This window comes from Blennius ocellaris, assembly GCF_963422515.1.
Source record: "Blennius ocellaris genome assembly, chromosome: 4".
NCBI lineage: Eukaryota > Metazoa > Chordata > Actinopteri > Blenniiformes > Blenniidae > Blennius > Blennius ocellaris.
The window spans coordinates 29,268,991-29,289,995 of record NC_137653.1 but is presented as its reverse complement, the minus strand read 5'-3'; the positions used below and the strand labels follow the sequence as shown (position 1 = coordinate 29,289,995).

The 21,005-nt window shown below is 40.7% G+C and overlaps 2 protein-coding genes across 2 annotated transcripts in view; both read right to left on the bottom strand.

The window, feature by feature from the left end:
- Positions 1-4,562: 4,562 nt before the first annotated feature.
- The window catches only part of fhit (fragile histidine triad diadenosine triphosphatase), a gene marked incomplete at its 3' end in the record, with an annotated part of 462,951 nt that continues 446,508 nt past the window's right edge, over positions 4,563-21,005 (bottom strand). Inside the window, exon 7 of the mRNA XM_080494450.1 lies at positions 4,563-4,676. Coding sequence (XP_080350576.1) covers positions 4,563-4,676 — 114 coding nt within the window. The remainder of the gene's footprint in view (positions 4,677-21,005) is intronic.
- LOC308129378 (putative nuclease HARBI1) lies at positions 6,468-9,073 on the bottom strand (the record flags this gene model as incomplete). The annotated part of the gene is made up of 2 exons (XM_080495319.1): positions 6,468-6,761; positions 8,939-9,073. 2 exons carry the CDS (start codon positions 9,071-9,073, stop codon positions 6,468-6,470), a joined length of 429 nt encoding a protein of 142 aa, XP_080351445.1.

Sequence of the window (21,005 nt, the reverse complement as noted above, 5' to 3'; positions counted from 1 at the left end):
CACGCAGGCCCGCGGGCGCAGCAGCCGCCTGCAGCCGCCAGCAGCGACTCCATCTGGAGCCCCGGTGGCCAAGGCCACACCCTTCAATAATAATTTAGTTCTTCCCTTCGGAGGATCCCTAATCTCAACTAATGTTATGTCTTTAATTAATTTAAGCAGCTTTGAAGATAGGTGTGGGATTTGGCTGATTCCCCTTCATCTGTGCTGCGGCACACCTTTTTGAAAAACAGCTCTGGTTTCACAAAGGTAGAGGAAGAAAGAGAGGAAGTCTCAAAATCCAATTTTACCCTTTTATCTCCACATCTTAATAGAGATGCATTTACATTTGCCTCAAAGCATTCATCTGTTGTACATAAACTCAACCTCAGAGTTGAGAAACAACAGAAAGCAGTTTAATAGTGTTATGCAAGCATCAAGAAAGGTGAACCTGATTTAAATTGAGGACCAGATTCACTGCTCAGCTCCTTCCTCATCCAGATTGTAATAGTAAGATTCAGACACAAGAGTCTCAATCTGGGTTCTTCTTCCCTTTAAGAAGTGTCAATGAGATTGTGAACATACTTCAACTTCTCCACCCGGTTTTAGTTCTCCCTATGTCTTTGTCTATGATCATGGAGTCAGACTTTAAGGTGTTTATTGACGTCCCTACATTCAGTGGCACGCTGCTGCCATGCATGCTGGAGGCATTCATGTGACACTTCCAAAATAAGTGCAGATAAAAGCAGGGATAACAGACATTCTTCAGACCATGACTGCTCTCAGGCCATTGTAAGATTTCTAAACTGAAAGTCCTCAAAAGCAAATGATGGATTCTATTCTTCCTTTAGGGAGCCTTGTTACAGGTCCAGCAGTCTTGAATTGCAGCAGATTGCAAGGGGCGATTCTTACAATGTGAGAAACTGGACATTTAGTAGTTGGTCACCTCATCATATCTTCGGATGGTTTGGTATAAGATCTTCAGTCTTATGTCATGCAGCCATGGCTCAGTTGGTAGAGCAGGTTGTCTTTTAAAATGGGAGGCTGCAGGTTGATCGCCCACCTGTCTATATGTTGAAATGACAGTGACCCACATTGCAGACAGCGGACCGAGCTCCTCGCATGGCAGCCGCCTCCTTTGGAGTGTGAAGGGCTGAATGTGACTCACATTGTAAACTGTTTTGGGGCTGTTAAATCAGTGGAACAGTGCCATATAAGTGAACTTAATTTAATCAAAATCACAGTAGCAACCTGAAACAACCTGGACAAGAGATGTCAGAGTGAATTAGTGATCATTAGTGAATTCCACTGATAAAGTTGTCCCATTGCAAAATTAAAAGCGTTATTTTCAAAGAGATTTGACTTAGTCTCTCTACTTTTGTATCATCACTAACATTTGATGCTGATATTCTCTTGCAGGACCCTGACTTATTACCATTTAAAAGTTCCTCATCCTTGGTAATACTGTAGAAATGATATGGTCCTTTTTACAATTTGATTACCAGAAAGAGCCTCTGGCAGTCACACAGCTTTTCAGCAGTACACTTATTAGTCCGCACCCTGTAAAAGCAGCGTATAACTTCGGCACTGATGAAACCATTAAAAAAATGTGAAAGTGGTATTTGCCTTTAAAGAACAATGTTAGTGTCAGAGATCAGCACTGTAATCCCTTAGACATTATTCTTCATTTTCCAATGTCTTGCCCAATGTCCACTGGGATTGTTTTGCTCCCCTACAACTCAAGTCTGGATGTGTAAAAGATATAAATGGATGCACTGCATTAGAGAATACCTTTTAAATGGACAGTGTTTCATGTTTTGTCCCGTGGCCTTTGTAATGCAGTAACAGAGGATTTGATGAGAGGGGTTGTTGTCGTTCCTGTACTCTTTGCTGTAGGGCACACGTGTGGAACTCCGGCCCTCGAGCTCCGCAGCCCTGCACAATTTGGATGTGTCCCTGCTTCCACGCAGCTGATTGCAATGAGCAGCTCGTTATCTGGCTTTGTGCTGAACTTGGTGATGAAGCATCAGGACGTTCAGTGGAGGGAGACGTGGAAAACGTGCAGAGCTTCAGCTCTCGAGGATCTGAGTTGGACACCTCTGCTGTAGGGCAACCATTCTGGCAACTGCAAATAATTATGAATAACCATCCTGCATAACAACTCCCCCAAGCAGAAGAACTATTTACCACAGCGGCGGTACACAGTAACAGAACTCCGTAGCCTCTGGGTGACTCTGCAGGGGGAATGGAGAGGGATAAAGAAAAGCTCCCACTCGGGAGTCGGTATGAAAAATTGATGGTTGCAGGAAGTGATGGCTCAATGAAGCTTCGGTGACTATTCATGAACCACTATCTATATTTTCTCACTCCACCAGATGGCACTCTTGGTTTGCAGATTGAGTCTGAAAGACTGGTAATGAAGTGTGTTTTCAAACATTTGTTGAACAGACAGTGTCATCTCGTGGCTTCAGAAAATAAAGACAGTGGCTAATGAGGCTTTGTTGAAGCTTCATTTGGTCATCACCTGTTGCACGGACGCCGAGCACTGCTGTCATGTGAACCCTTACACTCATTTTCATTGTCGTATAAACGGGACCCCAGTTATGCAAACATTTAAGTTCCCTAATCAATCCATGTCATCGCTAATAAGTTAGCGCCAACAGGCAGGAGGAACGAGGCATCTTGGTGAGTCTGTTAGGCTTAGTGATAACTCCGGCGGTAACTCCGCCCCCAGCTGATGACACGTCTGGCGCCAGCCTGGTTCCTCTCTGGCACAGGAAGGAAGTGGAGCCAGGGTAGCACCGGTTTAGCTTCTGTTAAGAACCGCCTTTGGCGGTGGAAAGACAAAGAACTGGTGCCAAGTCTGGGCCTGGCTCCAAACTAAAACCTGGTTGTTTCCAGTGGAAAAGCCCCGTGGTGACCAAAGATAGCCCGGGAAATTCAAGTCTTCAGAATCACTTGAAAAGCTAAATATGTTGTGAGCTACTGCTAAGGCTATGACGTGTTATATTCAAATAGGAAATGGACACAACACAAGTTGTCCCATTCACACAAGCAGGTTTTGAAGTGAAAAAACCTATCTAATTTTGTTTTAGAAATATAATGTACCCACATGGAAAGAACCTATATGAGGATATATGCACATATATGAAACCTATATGCAGCATATATGCACATATATGACAATATATATGCTGTATATATGCACATATATGCACATATATGCTGCATATATCCACATATATGACAATATAAATGCTGCATATATGCACATATATGACAATATATATGCTGCATATATGCACATAAATGCTGCATATATGCATATATATGACAATATATGGGCTGCATATATGCACATATATGACAATATATGCTGCATATATGCACATAAATGCTACATATATGCACATATATGACAATATATATGCTGCATATATGCACATATATGCTGCATATATGCACATAAATGCTGTATATATGACAATGTATATGACAATATATATGCTGCATATATGGAAAGTCCCACATGGACAGAACCTATATAAACATATATGTTTTAATATAGGTTTTGAATATATGTGACATATATAAAATTGGCCGTTTTCCTATATGTCCTATATATATGTACATATATGTACATAACATATAGGAAAACGGCCAATTTTATATATGTCACATATATGCCAAACCTATATCAAAACCTATATTAAAACATATATGTTTGTATAGGTTCTTTCCATGTGGGTATGTAAGCCAATTTATTGATTCATTCAATGAGCAAAAACTATTTGATTAAATAAATGTTTCTTGAGTTTTTGAATATAAAGAGGAGATTAAAGTGAAGTCAACGAATTTACAGAATTAATGGATCAAATTGCTTCTTTTATCTATTAGTCTAGACATTTCTGATGCTGTTGGAGATCAAATTTGCAAATGAAAAAGCATGAAAACCAAATGTTACGTCAAGCCACGTGAAGGTATAGAAATAAAAGTCAACTCAAACTACAGAATAACTTAGAATACAAATCATACAAACCAGAACTTTATGTGTAGTTTTATTAACGGACCAGACACTTAATTAACTTCTTTTCTTCTAGAAGCATTTTGTTCATGCAAGCAGTAATCATTATAAAATCATTATGAAAAGACTAAAGAAATCCAGTGTATTGAATGTTAGTGAATCCTCAACAAATCATGGTCCAGTCATCGTTGAGCATGGCACGGAATCTTGAATACCGTTCTGAAAAGGAAAAAAAAACAGATTCCATTTTTGAGCAGAGAAATCCATTTTATTTATGTTTGTAACAAGTTTGTTTTTTTCATTTTAAACTATTCAAGCATATAAGTTCAATCTTTGAACCAGTCTATCAAGTATTAAATTAAATAGACTGTCTTATAGTGTCATTGAGGTATTTTTTGTTTTAGAAAACTACATAATTCATTTGCAATACATCTACTGGCAAAACCTTGTCTTTTTTATTATCAAAGCAACCAGTGGAAAATCAAGACCAACATGTGGATGACACCTAACCTACAGTAATCCCTGCCATGGTTTATTGTCTCCATGTTTACCATTTGTGCCGTTAAACTGGGGGCTGTTGGAGCCGTTTCCTCAGGGCTGAAGCTTCGGCCGCCATTTGCTCCTCTGATCTCCACGTGGACGGATGGTCCTCGTCGTCACGGTCATGCTTCTGCAGCTGCAAACACAAACGACACGTGCAGTCAGTGTCAGAGCATCCAGAGTGTTCCTGGGTTTCCAAAACAAGTACTCTCTGGAATATATGCAGTTAGGCGTCCCTGTAGTCCTAATATTTAAGAGCTGAAGTCACACATTCAAATCGCTGATGAGCACACAAAAGGCACACAAAGCTTCAGTAGCAGTCTATCCACTGACTTCATTGACAGCCAGACATCTTTGTGCTTCTCCAAAGTTTCCACTTCCACTCCTGTTTGGCAAAGTTGCCCTCATATAAGGCAAGGTGTTGTAGTTTATATGAACTCTTAAAAATGTTGGATTATCTTAATCTATGCATTGATTCTTTCAGAATTAGAGACAAGATATCCAAGCAAAAACAGCGACAATATAACACCTGATCAACACTAGAACAGATTGCATGCCACACAATAGCTAGAAAGGAATTGGACATTTCAAATTGCATGAGGAACTTGGAGTTTTTGTTTACTCATGAATGAGTACTTCACACATTAACAATAGAACCCACTGATACAATATCTCAATGTTCATTATCATCAGGAACACATGATTCCAATGGAATGAATTGCAATTAAATCAATAATTGGTGGTTGGTGATTCAAACATTACAACACCTGGGCCCGGTTTTCAAAAGTAATCCGCTCGGATTTTGGATAACAGATTGGATCAAATCTTCAAAAATGGGGTTTAAAAAAAACCAAAAACGGATTACTTAATTGGATTAGATTACGCAATCCAATATTTCTTTCGGTCCAGATCAAACCTTTAGTTTGTGTTTTTCAGAACTTTGTAAGTAGGACTGGAATCACTTTTGATCCACGGACCGGGACAGGAAGAGACTGAACAGGCTGGTCAGGAGGGCCGGCTCTGTCCTGGGCCGCTCGCTGGACTCGGTGGAGGAGGTGGGACAGAGGAGGACGTTAACCACAATGTCCTCCATCATGGACAACACACTCCACCCACTGCACCTGACAGTGGAGGAGCTCAGCAGCTCCTTCAGGCTCCGACACCCGCAGTGTAAAACAGAACGCTACCGGAAGTCATTCATCCCAACAGCTGTTGGGACATTTAACAACTCACTGTAAATGTCCTACATGTACCGTTACACCTGCACTGAGTACAGATCTTTACCTATCTACACTGTGTGTATAGCAATCCTGGAAATGTACTCTATTTTTAGAGGAGTTTTCTTTTTTACTGGATTGTTTTATTTTTTTTTAATTTTTACATATTCTATTTTTTGTGCACTTTTTTGCTCTTGTTTAGATATTTACATATGTTTACATATTTTAATTCCTTAATTTTATAAGTTCTGCACCTTTTTACCTTGAGCTGTTGTAAGTTTGTGTTTCCTTCTGGGGAGGAATAAAGCTCTCTACTCTACTCTCTACTCTCTAAAATCTGGATTAAAGTGATCCCATCAGAAGGGTGGATTCAGCATGGATTTGTGGCCCAAAATGTAATGAAACTTTAAAATTGTATAAAATAATACTATATTTGGATCATGCAGTATAGCTTACAATATATCCAATTTATTCATAAGGTTTTAATTTGATTTGGTCATCCATCAGGTTACACTGATTAGGTAGGCTGTAACATATTCAGCCTTTCAGGATAGGCCTACAGCAAAGTAGAAAGAGTTTGGCCTTAGAAAATAATCTCCCAAACAGCTGCCAATATTGACCACAAATAATATGCAATGATTATACAGAATAACAAAGCAATTGCAATTACAATGGCAGTGCTGGTTTTTGAAAACCAAAACTAATCCAAATCAGAAATAGTGTCTAACTATTGTGTTCCTTGTTGCACGTCCTGTTTGCTCATTCTGGCAGAATGAAGGAGGTTGGTCAGGGTCTCCAAGGGGCTCAGATGCATCATTATCGGCACAGAGAGGGACATTGCGCTTGATCGTGATATTGTGTAGGACAATACAGGCAAGGGTTATGGTGCATGCTTTCTGTGGTTCCACTCTCAGGTAGTCAAGGCATGCAAAGTGCCTCTTAAGAACTCCATTTAAACGCTCAATTGCACATCTTGCTCTGCAATGAGCAGTGTTGAAGTGTGCCTGTGCCAGTGTATTTGATGTCAGAAAAGGGATCATCAGCCATGGCAGTGTGGGAATTTATGGTTGGTTATTAGCATTAAATCACTGTCACTGTAAATCACTGTAATCTATCACTGTAAGTAATAGATTACTGGAAGCAATTTATGAAAAACTGAAATTATTAATGGAAGTAAACAGTCATTTACGCATTAACAACTCCTAGACTAATTGAGTAATTACTCAAAAGTTAATAAATGATCAAAAAGTATTTATTAATGAAAAATAATTAATTTGAATAAATTGATGATTTATCAAATAATAATAAAATTGAGGCACCACCAGCTAAACTGGAAATAGCTAATACCAAATATCAGTCTCGTTTGTAAAAAGGTTATTTAAGTTAATTAATATTCCTGTGAAAAATAGAACAATCTTCAATAACAGGGAAGGTGTGAGATTCCAGTGCAGACTGTTCCAAACCAGTGAATTGTCAACAATAAATAAACAATAATGACTAGGAATCGATCAATTCAGCTAAAAGGCGTTTATTAACAAAAATGCATTAATTTGTAAAAAATTCAGAAATTATTTATTAAACCAACACAATCAAGTTACAAATGTCATCTAACACAGAGATCTAATCTACTAAACAGCAAACACTGTGTACAAAGAAAGAGAAAGAGTGTATGTGTGTATGAGTTTGAGTAGGGATGTAATGACCACGAGTGTCCACCAGGTGGCGGCGGACCTTGGAGGGTCAGTGTGAGTGGATGTAATGACCTCGAACGGACACCAGAGGGGAGCAGGCGTCTGGTTCGAGGCAGTGACCGTAACGACCACTAGGGGCGCGGCGGCGCACGGAGGGAGAATGCAATGGCTCGATGCGTCCACCAAATAGCGGCCTCTCAAGAGATTGCAGTCACCTATGCAGCCACCAGAGGCGCTCTGTGCGCTCTTTCTGGACAGCGTGATGTCACTGGGCTCGTACACGGCTCGTGAGCCTGCCTGGAGCATGTCAGGGGTCTCGTGGGTGAGAAATCCCAGGGACAGTGAACTACACTCAGTCTCAGAAGTGGAGTGGAGGAGCGCACGGGAACAGCTGTTGCTGAGCCACGCACTGGGTTAGTGAGGAGAGGAGAAAAGACAGAGAGGAAGCAAAGAGGGGGGAAAGAGAGAGCTCTAAAGCCCGTGCAGTGTGATCAGCTTGTACACAGAGTCCAGATCTGCGAGTTAGGCAGGATTAGACTCCAGGAGCAGAGGTGTAAGCTGAGAGAGAGAGAGACAGAGAGAAAGAAAGCTGCACGGTGCGGAGGGTTGGATTTAAATCCAACACGCAGACACACACTGCTTGGGAACACGGGATCAGCGTCCCGAGTACAAGCACAACAATGAAAACACCCAGCAATATTAAAATCACGTTATTCTCACTGCCTGCCCAGACTCTAAGCCTTACTTGGTTGGACGAGAGTGAACGTGCTTCCGTGGCCGGTTAAAATCCGTTGATTTACAGCCACGAGCGGCATCCCAGAGAAATAAACCTGAACTGATCTGTGAACACGGGGAAAGTCCACAGGATGATCCCAGGGGTGATCAAGCGCTTCTTGTGAGGACGGGGAAGAAGAAGTGGGGTTCAGGTCGGCATGCGAGGGAGTGTGTGGTCGCAGCACACACTCAGGATCCAGGTGAAGAAAGGAAAAAAAAAGTAGAAAAATAAAGATAATTCCACGGTTTGTTCGCTGCTCGTCCAGCGAGGTGAAGAAACTTCGGGCCCGATCGGCTTGTGTTAACACGTGGTCCTTTGTCTCCGTGCGAAGAGGTACGTTGTGTCAAAGACGCACGTTCGACTTGGAAAGACGCGTGTTTCCTTCGTGGCTGGAGTTTATATCTCAGCATTGTGTTCCGGGTTCCACTGTGCTCAGCGCGATGTGGACCAATCCTGACGGGGCCCACCCCGGAGGTTCCGGCTGGTGAAGGAGGTTTTGGATCCCCCTGCCATTGACTTGCAGTGCTGCACCATGCTGGGGGGAAGGACCCGGAGGGAGGGTCACGTGGCCAATGGCGAATTTTTCCAGGCCTGAGCATTTAGTCTCTTTGTTTTGAAAACATGGTCCCCCCTCCCCCCTTCTATGAGGTTGAGTGGCCACTGGACTTCGGCTCCAACAGTAGGAGTGTGTAGGCACTGTCTCCAAATATTATGCCATCCGTCGGTTGGTTTGGAAGTCTCTATAGATGGCGCTTTTCCTCAGGATGCATGCATCATGGACAGACCCAGGCCACTTGACAACGTAGTTGGTGATGATGAGGTCAACATCACATACAAGTACTTTAGGCATATTCCCCAAAAGAAAAAAAGCTGTGGCCTGGGCAATCTGGTTGTCCTTTGGAAAATAAACAAATTCATTGACCAGGCTGGCCGGTGCGATTGACACGTCTCTCACCACATCACACTTAGCTGATTTTACCACACCCATATAGTCACCAACAACTTGGTAGAAAGTCCCACATGCATGAAATCAGAGAGCAATGACGATCTGGTCTTCCACAGACAGACGTGACTCCTTTGGGTTCTGTATTCTAGTTTTGGCTGGAGAAAGTTCACAAGGTACTTGATATCAGCCTTCCCAAAGCGAAACCGGACATACAGCTGCTCAGTGGTGGTTAGGGTTAGGGTTAGGGTTATTTCTCCAGTGGTTTGGTAAACTCAACATACACCCTTTGACTGTATCCTCTCCTGGCAAAGTGGTAGTGGCAGTGGGCAACACCTGCCATTTCACTGTTTCTGTGACCCTCTCTGTGAATCCTCTGAGAAAGGCTGATTTAAATGGTTGCGTAATTTGTCTTTTCAAACACACCTGTTATAACTGATTTGTTTTGACTTGTGTTCAATTGAGGCAATCAGACCCAAGGCCTATACATGAAAAATAATGTTTACTATAGTATAGCAATGGAACCATGGCCTCAAGAAGCTGTAATTTCACTGCTGTCGAAACCAGTGCACTACTGGGTGTTAGGTGCCATTATGACACAATAGTGGGAAGTTTTCATTCTGCTAAGGGTGGAGATAGCAACAAAAAGAAAAATTACGTTTGGATTTTAATCACCGAAAATGTGAATGCCATAGGGTCTGGCCAGAGGAGGACCACAGACCAAATGAAACTTTGATGGAAGAATCTTAAGGCCAGGGCAACGAAGGACCATGCTGAAGCCAAAAACCCACAAACAGGAAACAAGCCCTTCAAGAGGGGAGATTACACATATGTGGTCCTCAACATCATTGGAGGTGAGAAGTTGCAGGCTCTGCATGGTATTCAAGGGGTTGTAGGGGATGGGGAGACTGGAATTGAGGAGGAGAGTCAGCCAGTTCCTCGTAATGCTGGTCCAGAGAGCACATTTATTTAGAATCTCAGCTCTGTTACTGAGGAAGAAGCTGGATCCTCACTGGTAGAGCAAGCAGTAGTTGCCATAGGATCTCAGAGGAACGATGATGATTACAAGGCACTTCTACAAAAACAGACTAAAAGGGCAGAAGTACAGATTCGTCTGGCAGAGAAACAACTGACTCTCACCAAACTACAGCAAGCCAAGGCCAGACTTGAGATCCGCCTCCTTAAGGCCAAGCTCAGACAAGCTGGTCGCTCCACATCAGATGAAGAACTCTAAAATTATTGTTGTGTATTTGACAGTAAGCCTTTTTATTGAATTCAATATAACTATATTTGAAACTTGTTCTAAACATCCTCAATGTACAGATTAAACCTTTTGAAAAAACCAGGCCCGAGAGCTTTCATCTTGGCACTCTACAACAATACTGAGTATTGATGAAGTTAGTGCTGGTTTGAATGCACCGCTCGAGTCTAAACTGAAGAAGCCCGGTTAGAAAAAACAGTAAAAAATTCCTCCTGACTTTAAAGCAGCACTGCTCAGCAGGAACAGAAGGAACTTGGTGAAGTTACTGCTCGAGGAGGTTCAGCCCATCATTAAATAACCAACTTCCCTTCATTTGTGCAGCTGTACTCATAATGTTAATCACTAGTTTTAATCAGGAGATGATTTACAGCTAGAATTACTATTGAAGGATTGTTTTTTTTTTACATGACCAATTTCGATAAACACTGGCGACTCAGATAAACTTTAAATAAACCGCACTGCAAACAGTTACTTCTGGAATATGTGGTCTTGGTCTACGTATTTTATTTCAGAACACAAATATAATAAAGACCTGGTACTCTGCTCTCTGTGCTGCTAGGTTTGTTTGACAATTAAAGCAGAATTTCTGAACTGTGAAATCTCCCCGCCTGATAAAACGCAGCGCCAGAAGTTAGGCCAGTTCTCCATCAGCCACATTCCTTCTCATTGAAGTTACAGCACGGTGTGTGATTGCTGTGACTCTCTGTCAGAGCGCACAAAACAAACAAGCCCTGAGGAGCAGCACGAGGGTCAAAACCTCCTTTGCACAATCCGAAGAAATCACTGACGGCTCCGACAGCACAGCATTGGTGTCCCGGTCTGTGTTGTGAAGCATAAACAGAAGCGACTTCTGAAGCAGAAAATGCAGCATCCTTCAGACAATGCAAACATGAGGGCTGGATTACGGTTCAATGACAACAGACAAAGAGAAAATAAGCAACCTAAGAAGAGAAAACATTCATCGTGACATCTTCTGACTCCAGTATCAGCAAAAACGTGTCCTGTGTCAAATCAACACAAACATGGGGGTTGAAGTACAGTGTAAGCAAATAAAGTATATATGTACACACAAAAGGAACGTATTATTCTTTATAAATAAAGCAATGGTTCATCTTGTTCAACAAAAATGCATTTGTTAGCTATAACAATATTGAAGAAAATAACTTTAGAATTCCCCCTGGTATTTTATTTCATCTATTTATCTACACATATCTATTAAATTATAAGTGATGCAAGGGTTTGACAAAATCCCTCAATGAGTTGTCAGGGGTTATAGAAGATTTAAGTCCTGCAAAAAGTCGCCTAAAAGAAGTTCAACGTTTGAGCAAAGCATCTGCAGGGGCCATTTAAAACTGCTGGACGATGTAGTTTTTCCATCGTAAAGACATTGTGTATGTTAAAGGCTTTTCCCGAGCTGGGAAAATAAAGAACCAGCATTAACCTTTCAGAATAATGTTACAGACAGGCTGCCAACACATGTTGAGGTTGTATCTTTTATTGACAAATGACCCGTGGCTTAAGACAGACTGTACCACACCTCACAGACTTGTGTTTCTTTTACAGAGAGATTTTGGGTTGTGGTGCTTTGTGTCTTCACTCCAGACCTGACATGATGGTTTTACCACAGAGATCCCAACATACTTCACCTCAATTTAATATCAAGACACCATGAGTCCGAAAAGAAAGCATCATAAACACAATATATGAAGGAGTAAGTGCCCAAACTACATACATATAAATACTTATATGTGTTATTAATTAACTAAAATGGGAAATTAATACACAAATGCCTCATTAGTTGACTAGAATACCAATTGTATGTAAAAAAAACAACAAAAAAAACAAAACATATAATTGTTTTACTATGGTTTGTAGTTGCACTCTCTTTATAAATTTATTTTATCTGTCAAGTAATTGAATCTAGTCATTTTTCTTAAAAAAAATGGGTATTTACATTAATAGACATTGATATATTTAATTTAAACTAATTAGTTAATGATGCATTAATTATATAGTAGTCTATTTATTTATTTAATTTGGGCACATAGTCCTCCATAAACATACACAAACAGTAGAAAAGATGGTTCTCTGTGGTTAGGGGGTCAAGAATTGAGGTCAACCAACAAGGAAAGGCTCAAAGTCGAACCAAAAACAATCATTTGAGGTGGTTGAATCTTTAAAAAATGTGAACAAATTCAACTGAAAAGCTCAATTTTCATGCAAAAGGTAGCCATGCAATTAAAACACTTTGACCTGCATAAGAGGCTTCAGTTAAAGGGACTTTGCTATCTAGAATAATATTTGGATCAATGAATCAATTATTAAAAAGTTACAATTTGTGGGGGGAAAAAGACTCATTGCTCTCAGAAATTCACTGCAGTGATCAGCAGTTTCACAATGTAACCAACATTTGAGAACCTGAAAAAAAATGGGGTGACAATTTTACGTCTGTCAACAAAGGCATTGCAAATAATTGACCTCTATAAGAGATGCGAATGAGAGTCTCTCTTGTTTAAGCAGAAATATGTTGAGTGGACTCATTCACAACATATGTCAACATTTAAATGGTCAGTAAATCGAGGCAACAAAGTCTCAGCTTGTAAGTTCAGCAGAGGAATCTTCATCTTCATACCTCCGTATCTATCCACGGTTATTCTATTGTCTTCTATTGGACATATTTTTATTTTTATTTTTTTTTGGTTGTCCTGTTCCTGGATACCTTTTCTTGATTTGTTTGAGTTTCTTCAAAGACATAAAAAATGTCTCTTTCGTCACTGAGTCTGCATTTGGTTCTGCCAGAGTTTGTGACAATGGAAATGTCTTCCAGATGTGCTTTAGATTTATGAAATGTCTATGATTTTCTTTAAGGTTAGAAAATCTGACTTTCACATTCTGACAAAGTCCCAAACCTTCCCTGACCGCTAACACCCACCTAGGCAGTGCCTAGTCCCCAAGAGTATCAGTTACTGGTTCAAGCCAAAGACAACTGTTCAGGTGTACGTAGGACTGCATATCAGCTGAGAAAATCAAGTTACTGACACTAGTTGCTTCACTTGCTGATTGAAGGCATGGTTCGTTTCTGGAACCGAGCCTCACATCGGAGACCCTGAAGATAACATGAGATTGTCAGTCTGCAAGTTGAATCAGACGGAAATAGATCTTTCAGAATGATAAGATTTATAATCACTTCTGGCAAATTAACCTGCAGAAAACCCCAGAAGACTAAATTGACACCGTACCAAAGGGTCATTAACATTCAAAACAGACTGTAAATCAAACATCGTGAAGGGGAGAGGAAGAAGACTTTTGATGGACGTGAATACAAAACCGCTCAGAGACGCTCGCTCGACTTATCTGAGATGGGTGTACGTGTTCCTCACGTGAATGCCATGTTTTCTGATGCCATTGATAATAACTGGGACATAAGTGAGATTTTATAGCCCGGCGAAGAGAAATGCCTGTGAAAGCGATGATGTCAGGTGCATTTTGTGTTCATAACAGACAGTGATTCAGATCCCTGGCAGGGCTTCAACTCACTGCTCTGCTGATGTCCAAACATTTGTGTGTGTGTGTGTGTGTGTGTGTGTGTGCCTCCCTGTTGAGCTGTGTTAAAGCTCTTTAGCACGGCTCCTCCTCTCGGTTACGGAGCTGCCAGTGTGGCCACACATGCTCGGCTCACTCTGAGAGTGATGAACACGTCCATGAATACTAATGTCCTGTATGCATCTTCATCTGCTGCTGGATGAAGCCAAACAGAGGAATGGGCACCATGAGAAGCGAGGCTGAGCTGAGTTATACTAATATTTACAGATACTCTTTTTACAGATACTTTTTTCACTGATGACCACACTTCTTTTTTCATCTGTTCATACTTGACTTTTTTTTAATGTAATTTGTATTTTTCCTTGAGCTAAACCTGCTATTTTTTTTACTAGTACCATATTTTCCACACTATAGAGGGAACCTGAAGCCGCATCTGCAAAATAAAATAAAAAAAACAAACATATATAAGCCGTACTTGACGATAAGCCGCAGGAGTCCACATTGTAATAGGGCAAGAATTTCACTGCAGGAACAGCTATGAAGCCCGCAGACAGACAGTGAGAGACACAGAGAGACACAGAGACAGATACATGATCACCAAGCATTTTAGCTCTGTTGATAAAGTATTTTATCGGTTAGTTGCTGATTGTGATTCTGAGAAGGGAGATTTCTCAGCCACGGACGCAACGCGTCAGCATTAAGATTCACCTGAAGGCAACATTCACAGCCGTGGACAGACAGAGAGAGAGACATTGTGAGACATTGAGAAAGACACAGAGAGACATGGACAGAGACACAGAGAGACAGATACATAATCAGCAAGCATTTTATCTCTGTTAATAAAGTATTTTTTGGGTTATTTGCTGATTGTGATTCTGAGAGGGAAGATTCTTCAGTCACGGAGCAAACTAGTCATGCACCTGAACGCATCATTCACAGCAGTCAACTGCTGGAGCTCCGGACCACGGGAAGCAGCACAAGACGAGGTCACGAAGAGCAGAAATGTCACTTTTAAGGCAGGTTTTGGAGAAGCAGAGGCTAAAAGCAGCATTATCTACATGAGGAAGTAGAATTTGACGTCTGTTAACCTGTAAAAATCCATAAATTAGCTGCATCATGTTGTAAGCCACAGAGTTCGAAGTGTTGGAAAAAAGTCGCGGCTTATCGTCCGGAAAATACGATAATAGTTACTGTAAATAAAATTGAAGTGAATACATGGAAAAGTGACTTTTACTATTCTCTCTCATTAGGATATTACAATCATTTGCAACTTGTACAGAAAACTTGACCTCAGTACAGCGATCAAATTCTTAGTTAAGCATGAATTTAGACGGAAGAGGTGACACTTTTGAATGTTTGGCTGCAGTCACTGAGAGTTTTGAGTTCTTGCTTATCTGAAGACAGGCCGAAAGTGACTCAGAACACCACCTTGTGGTACAAACTGGAATCACCATAGAAGAAAATCCCGGACAAATTCAACTGCTTATTCGGATGATATATACAAAACATTGAAATGTTATGTGATGTAATTTTTAGTTTTCAAAATTTGATGATTCCTTTAGGTTATACATGTTAATTATGGAATTCTTTCTTAAACAAGATAGATAGTTTTTCCCTGCCAAAAAGGTTTTTCTTTCACTGGCCTGACAGCAAAATATATTAATAAAGATATTATATGACTAGAATTGTTAGGGAACCACCAACCTTTGGGATTTTTAAATGCACTGTTTGGAATTGTTACGAGTATTCCTTATTGGCTGCTAATAAACCTGTAAGCTAGAACGTTGCAATGAAATCTTAAAGGGTTGTCTATAATGGTAAATCTCCACTGGGTGGAAACAGCCGTACATTCTACCAAACCGCATGATTCATATGGATGACCTTGTATTTCACTTTACAATCTACTTATGTTGTGCATGTAGGGATGCTTTTTATTCATGCTCCTTGACATTTAACCACACGGCACAACAGAAAAGACGCTGGGCCGCAGGGAGGAGGGCTTCATGAATGCACTGTGATATAAAAAAGGTCAGAATGGAGGTCACCAAACAATCCGCAGGGGAGAAAATGAGCTTCTGTGGAAGCAGAGCTTAGGCTGACCCACTGTCACGCCTGATTGACCGAAGTGTCTGTGGAATTAATATCTCCACTGGACAATTTGCTGTAAAAGCTGTTCATATTAAGGAGGAATGACTATTATCAAGAGTGTGTTGTTGTTTTTTGTTGTTTTTTACTGACAGACTTGTACAGGTGGTGGCACAGCAAACAACACAGTACTAGTATTGCAGTGCAGACAGTACGTTTGCCATGTAGAACATGAAGGAAGAATTATGGCTAACTGGAAAATAGACCACATGGGAGGAACAAGAGCACTTGGTTGGGTGGCAGAATGTCCTTTCTTTGCCATGATAATTGTGTATGAAACTATGTGTTTATGATGGAACAATGAACAAAAATCCCAAAGACTTTAAGGTAATCAACAAAAATCCAGAAATCCATGTTGCCACACTTTGATTTCTGTCAGTCTTGCTGAGACGACAACAGAGTTTTCAGATGCCTTCCGGACACGAATAAAAAACGAAGCTTTACTGAGAGAAGTGTGTGGAGGTTCAAACCTCACGCAGGAAACAGCAAGTCCAAGGAGGATTAATTATCATCTTCAATGGACAAATTCAACCGCAGCAGAGCTGTTTGAGTATCAGGGGCCTCTTTGTTTGACGGCTGCTAATCGAAGCCCACAAAGTAAAGTTCAGACAACCTGCTGTCAAACATAGAGGAGTCGCCATCATACTGAGAGATCCTGCGCTGCCTCTGGTACTGGACACACTGAATGTGCCATCGATCAATACAACATGGTGATTAGAAACACATTTCTGAGGGAGAAAACGTGTCAGCCAGTGTCATGAAAAGCAGTTTGACACTTCATGTTCACAATGAGCAGTTACATGAACTAAACTCACCACACATTTTTATTCCCTCGGTGAAATTCCTTTTTCTGCCAGGGTCAAGGGTCAAGGGTCATGCTCAGGGAGCCACAGTGGTGACCTGCCAACTGTGGGATTCTGAAGTTTCTCAAGTCTACAACATGGTAAAGTCTACAAATCTACAGTATGTAAAGAATATATTTTAATTCATACTAGCACCAAACACATTTTAATAGAATTATAGTTGCTCTGTTGTGTTGCCTGGAGGCAACATTTCCCTCCGAACTATGCAACTGCTCATGGACCTGGCTGGAGATATGTAATGGATGAATGTACCGCTCTTTCAGCACACACTCTTCTTACAGTGAGGAAGGAAATCTTAGGCAGCACAGAGAGAAATAAATTGCACTTGATTAACCTCCAGCAACCCCATTTTCTCCTGTGGCAACTGGGGGGGGGTGGACGGCACACAGGCCGCAACCTTTTATTTCAGACAGGACACACTTTCATTAAACAGTGACCTTGCAGGCTAACCGAGAGGTCGTCCTGACCTCGGCATCATCCACATCCACAGAACAGATAACAAGGCTGCATACACACTGCAGCCAACAGTCAATATAACTACTGACACACATGGAGGGAGCCTATAGGAGAAAGGAACGCTGGGGAGATCAGACTGTGTTAAGACCTCAGCATTCCCATCAAAACAGGCCTGAGTGATTCGAATGTCCCAGCCTGCTATGGAAGCTACTGGATAATTCAGTGAAAAAACTTCCTCTTGTAGTTTGTGAAATAACATACATCACACAACCTTGTTGGCAACTTCTCAGAGAAGAACATTTTGGAACATTTCTATTTTAACTTGAAATGCGCTAAACAAAGGTTCTCAAAGTCAGTGTGCTCTGCTGTCCTTCAAAAACCTTTGAACCTGTCATATATCCACTCGTGTTTGAAGGAAATCCACAAAAAGCTTGAACTTAGGCGTGGGTGTACAAGTAATTTCACAGTTTGGCTCAGGAATAAATATATTCCCTTCTTCTTTCACTTAAAAGTAGCATCATCTTTGAAATGTTTGTACGGTTGAAAAGTGGTTGACACCTCCACAACAAAGACTCAGAGTAATACTGAGTTTGTGTGCATGTAAGGTGGAAATGATCCGAATCACAACGCAGAGAAAAGAACCATCTGGAAGAGATGAGTAGAACTGAACCCAATTACAGAAGACGTACCTTCAAATTAAAAACTTCATTTCGAGGACTGTAGGTTGCAGTGATAAAGCTTTTGTGACAGAATGCTACCAATAGTTTCACATCGTGTGATTCTGCTCAAACCCACATGACCAAACAAAGTCACTCCATTTTAGTCTCTCAGTCTAAAAAGGTTATTTGTCCTGTGATGGCCTGGTTCCTTGTCCAGACTGGACACGTTGTTCATCCATATCCACCCGAGGCTCCATTGGTCACATTGTATTGGATATCGCAGTATAGAACGGAGGTCTGCAACCTGCAGCTCTTGAGTCCCATGTGGAGCTTCAGCCCCTCTCCAGCAGCTTCCTGAAGCTTTCAGAATAATATTTGTGAATTAACATTTTGTTTATATTTGGACTTAATTTGTATTCCACGCTGATCTTAAAAACTGGAGTCATATCCAGGCTAAAAACAACTACATGAGGAGAACAGATGGATTCGCTACAATTGTGGGAAAAAGTAAATAAAACTACCACCAAAATATATATACAGGAATAATGGTTGAGCTAAAATGATTAAAATTGAGAGGGGAAGGGGAAAAAGAAAACAGAAAACTATAAATAAATTAAAAAAAAGAAAACAGAACAAATGTTTAAAAAGGAAAAAGTTACTAAAAAAGTGGGGAAAAAACCCCACAGAAATTGCTCAAACTAGTATAGCTCAGACTGCTCCAACAGCTGGAAGCACATAGTGGCTGTTAACAGCGAAATGGTAAAAGTAGGGAAATCCATGCAAATGAAACAAGCAAAAATCTCTGAAAAAAATAAAATAACCACAGAACTGAAAAAAGGTAATGAAATACATCTTTATCATACATGCGACACTTCATGAATGCAGCCTTAGTTTTTGTATTTTTTGCTTTTTTCTTCTTAATTTCAGATAATTAACATTTTGTGTGGCTCCAGACACATTTATTTGAGTGGATAACCCTGAAAACGAGTCTTATTGAAAAAAAGGATGTCCTCTGTGCCAGACTGCTGGAACAGAGGACTGATGAATGGATGCTGGGTTTGTTATGGAGTCACTGTAATCAGGTGTTCTGTCCCTTCTCAAACATGTCGAGAGGATTACTGGAGGATGGTGATTGGAAAACTGTGCATGAATCAGCATCAGTCCCACAAGTTCTTCAAATTGGTGCAGTACCAGATGAAATAAACAGGTTTATTCATGTTTTTCTGCTTTTGGCTCATTTCATGAATAAGACTCAACTTTATTTTAGCCATAAATACAGCTCTAAAATGTTATAATCTATGTTTGAATGATTTAGACATTTTTTGATGTATGTTTGCTAATTTCATGTTTGAATAGATCATTTAAAAAAGCTTCTCTTTCTTGGCTCTGAAATACCTCAGACAGCAGGTCAAATGATGGATCATCTCAAGACTTACACCATCGAGCGATCAAAAGCAACAGCTCTACATCATAGTCATCCATCTGCACGCATTATGTCCCTACTTCCCTTTGGCTCCTGGAAGCTTCTGGAGACAAATCAAACTTTGCAGTATTATCATCCGTGGTGGGGGAAATATTCAGATTAGAAGGGAATAAACAGCTGTGTGAGATCTTTTTTGTCCTTACAGACCTATTTCCCAAAATCCCTAAATCAACTGTCTTGAGTGTCTCTTTCAGATTTGGAAAAGGGTTCAGCAGACGTCAGTTTGAGGACACCAATTACAAAATGAAAGAGTCACATGGAATTTCTTCTCTGGCTCTGGTTCTGTACCTGCAAGCAGCCCAAGAGGGAAGACTCTCTGTTCGTATTATCGTTCCCTTTTTATCCTCTCCAGGCCCCCAAAGACTGTGATTTCAACAATCTTATAGGTTCACATCCCGCTACACTGTACAACACCAATCTAATAAACTTTAGGCCATGACATGAAGTTTGCTGTGTGCAGATTGCATAATGAAAAAACAAGTTGAATCATAGCTTACGACAACGCGACTTGATGTGATTCCACATGAATGGGGCTTCACCATCATAGCATATATGTGTTTGGAGAGAAATAACAACAAAAAGGAGGACGAGAAATGGCTCACAATGAGAAGCCAACTTGGGATGATAATTTTGCAAAGAAAAGTCAGTTTGATTGTAGGTTATCTTTGGTCAAAGACCATGACACCAGCCATCCTTGAACTGGTCTCGCGGTGGACGCAGGACCACCCATTTAGAGCCAAGACCAAAGATTTCACTACGATTCTCACACGATCTGTTTTGTGGAGTGTGTAAGTTGTGATTGAGTGGGACTTCCTTCCAGGTTCATATACTTGTACCACAGCATCTGTGTTGCATGTATATGAATTGTTATATAAATGAAGACGTAAAAATTCATAGTTAACAACATTATTACGACCTCCTGCTGTTGATGCGGTCTAATGAGTATGTGTTAGGATTGTGGGTGGAAGCGAAAGTCTCTGGGAAAAAAAACACACATGAAACCACGGAGAACATGCAAATTCTACACAGAAGCAAAACTTAAAGAAAAGTTACTTTCCCTGCTGTTGCATGAGTCACTAAGAAACCTTCTTTCAGTTTCCAGCTGTTATAAAACATGACCAAGATGAACCATAGAATATATTAAACTGCACATGCACTGTAAGTCCACATAGCCTATACATCATGTATGATGTGTTGTGGATTTGTGTACAGCAGAGCAGTAAAGGACACGTTTGCCATCCTGTTTTGCGGTAAACAACATGAAGCAGGTTTTCAGTTTTTGGCTTTCCATCTGGAATTTTCTGCACATTTTCAAAGCATGATATCAAACATGCCACATGTCTCTTCTGCAGCACATCTCTGTCACTGTGTTTATGTTTTTGTCTCATCACTTTCTCGTCAATGCAGATTCTATATTAAGTATCGCACT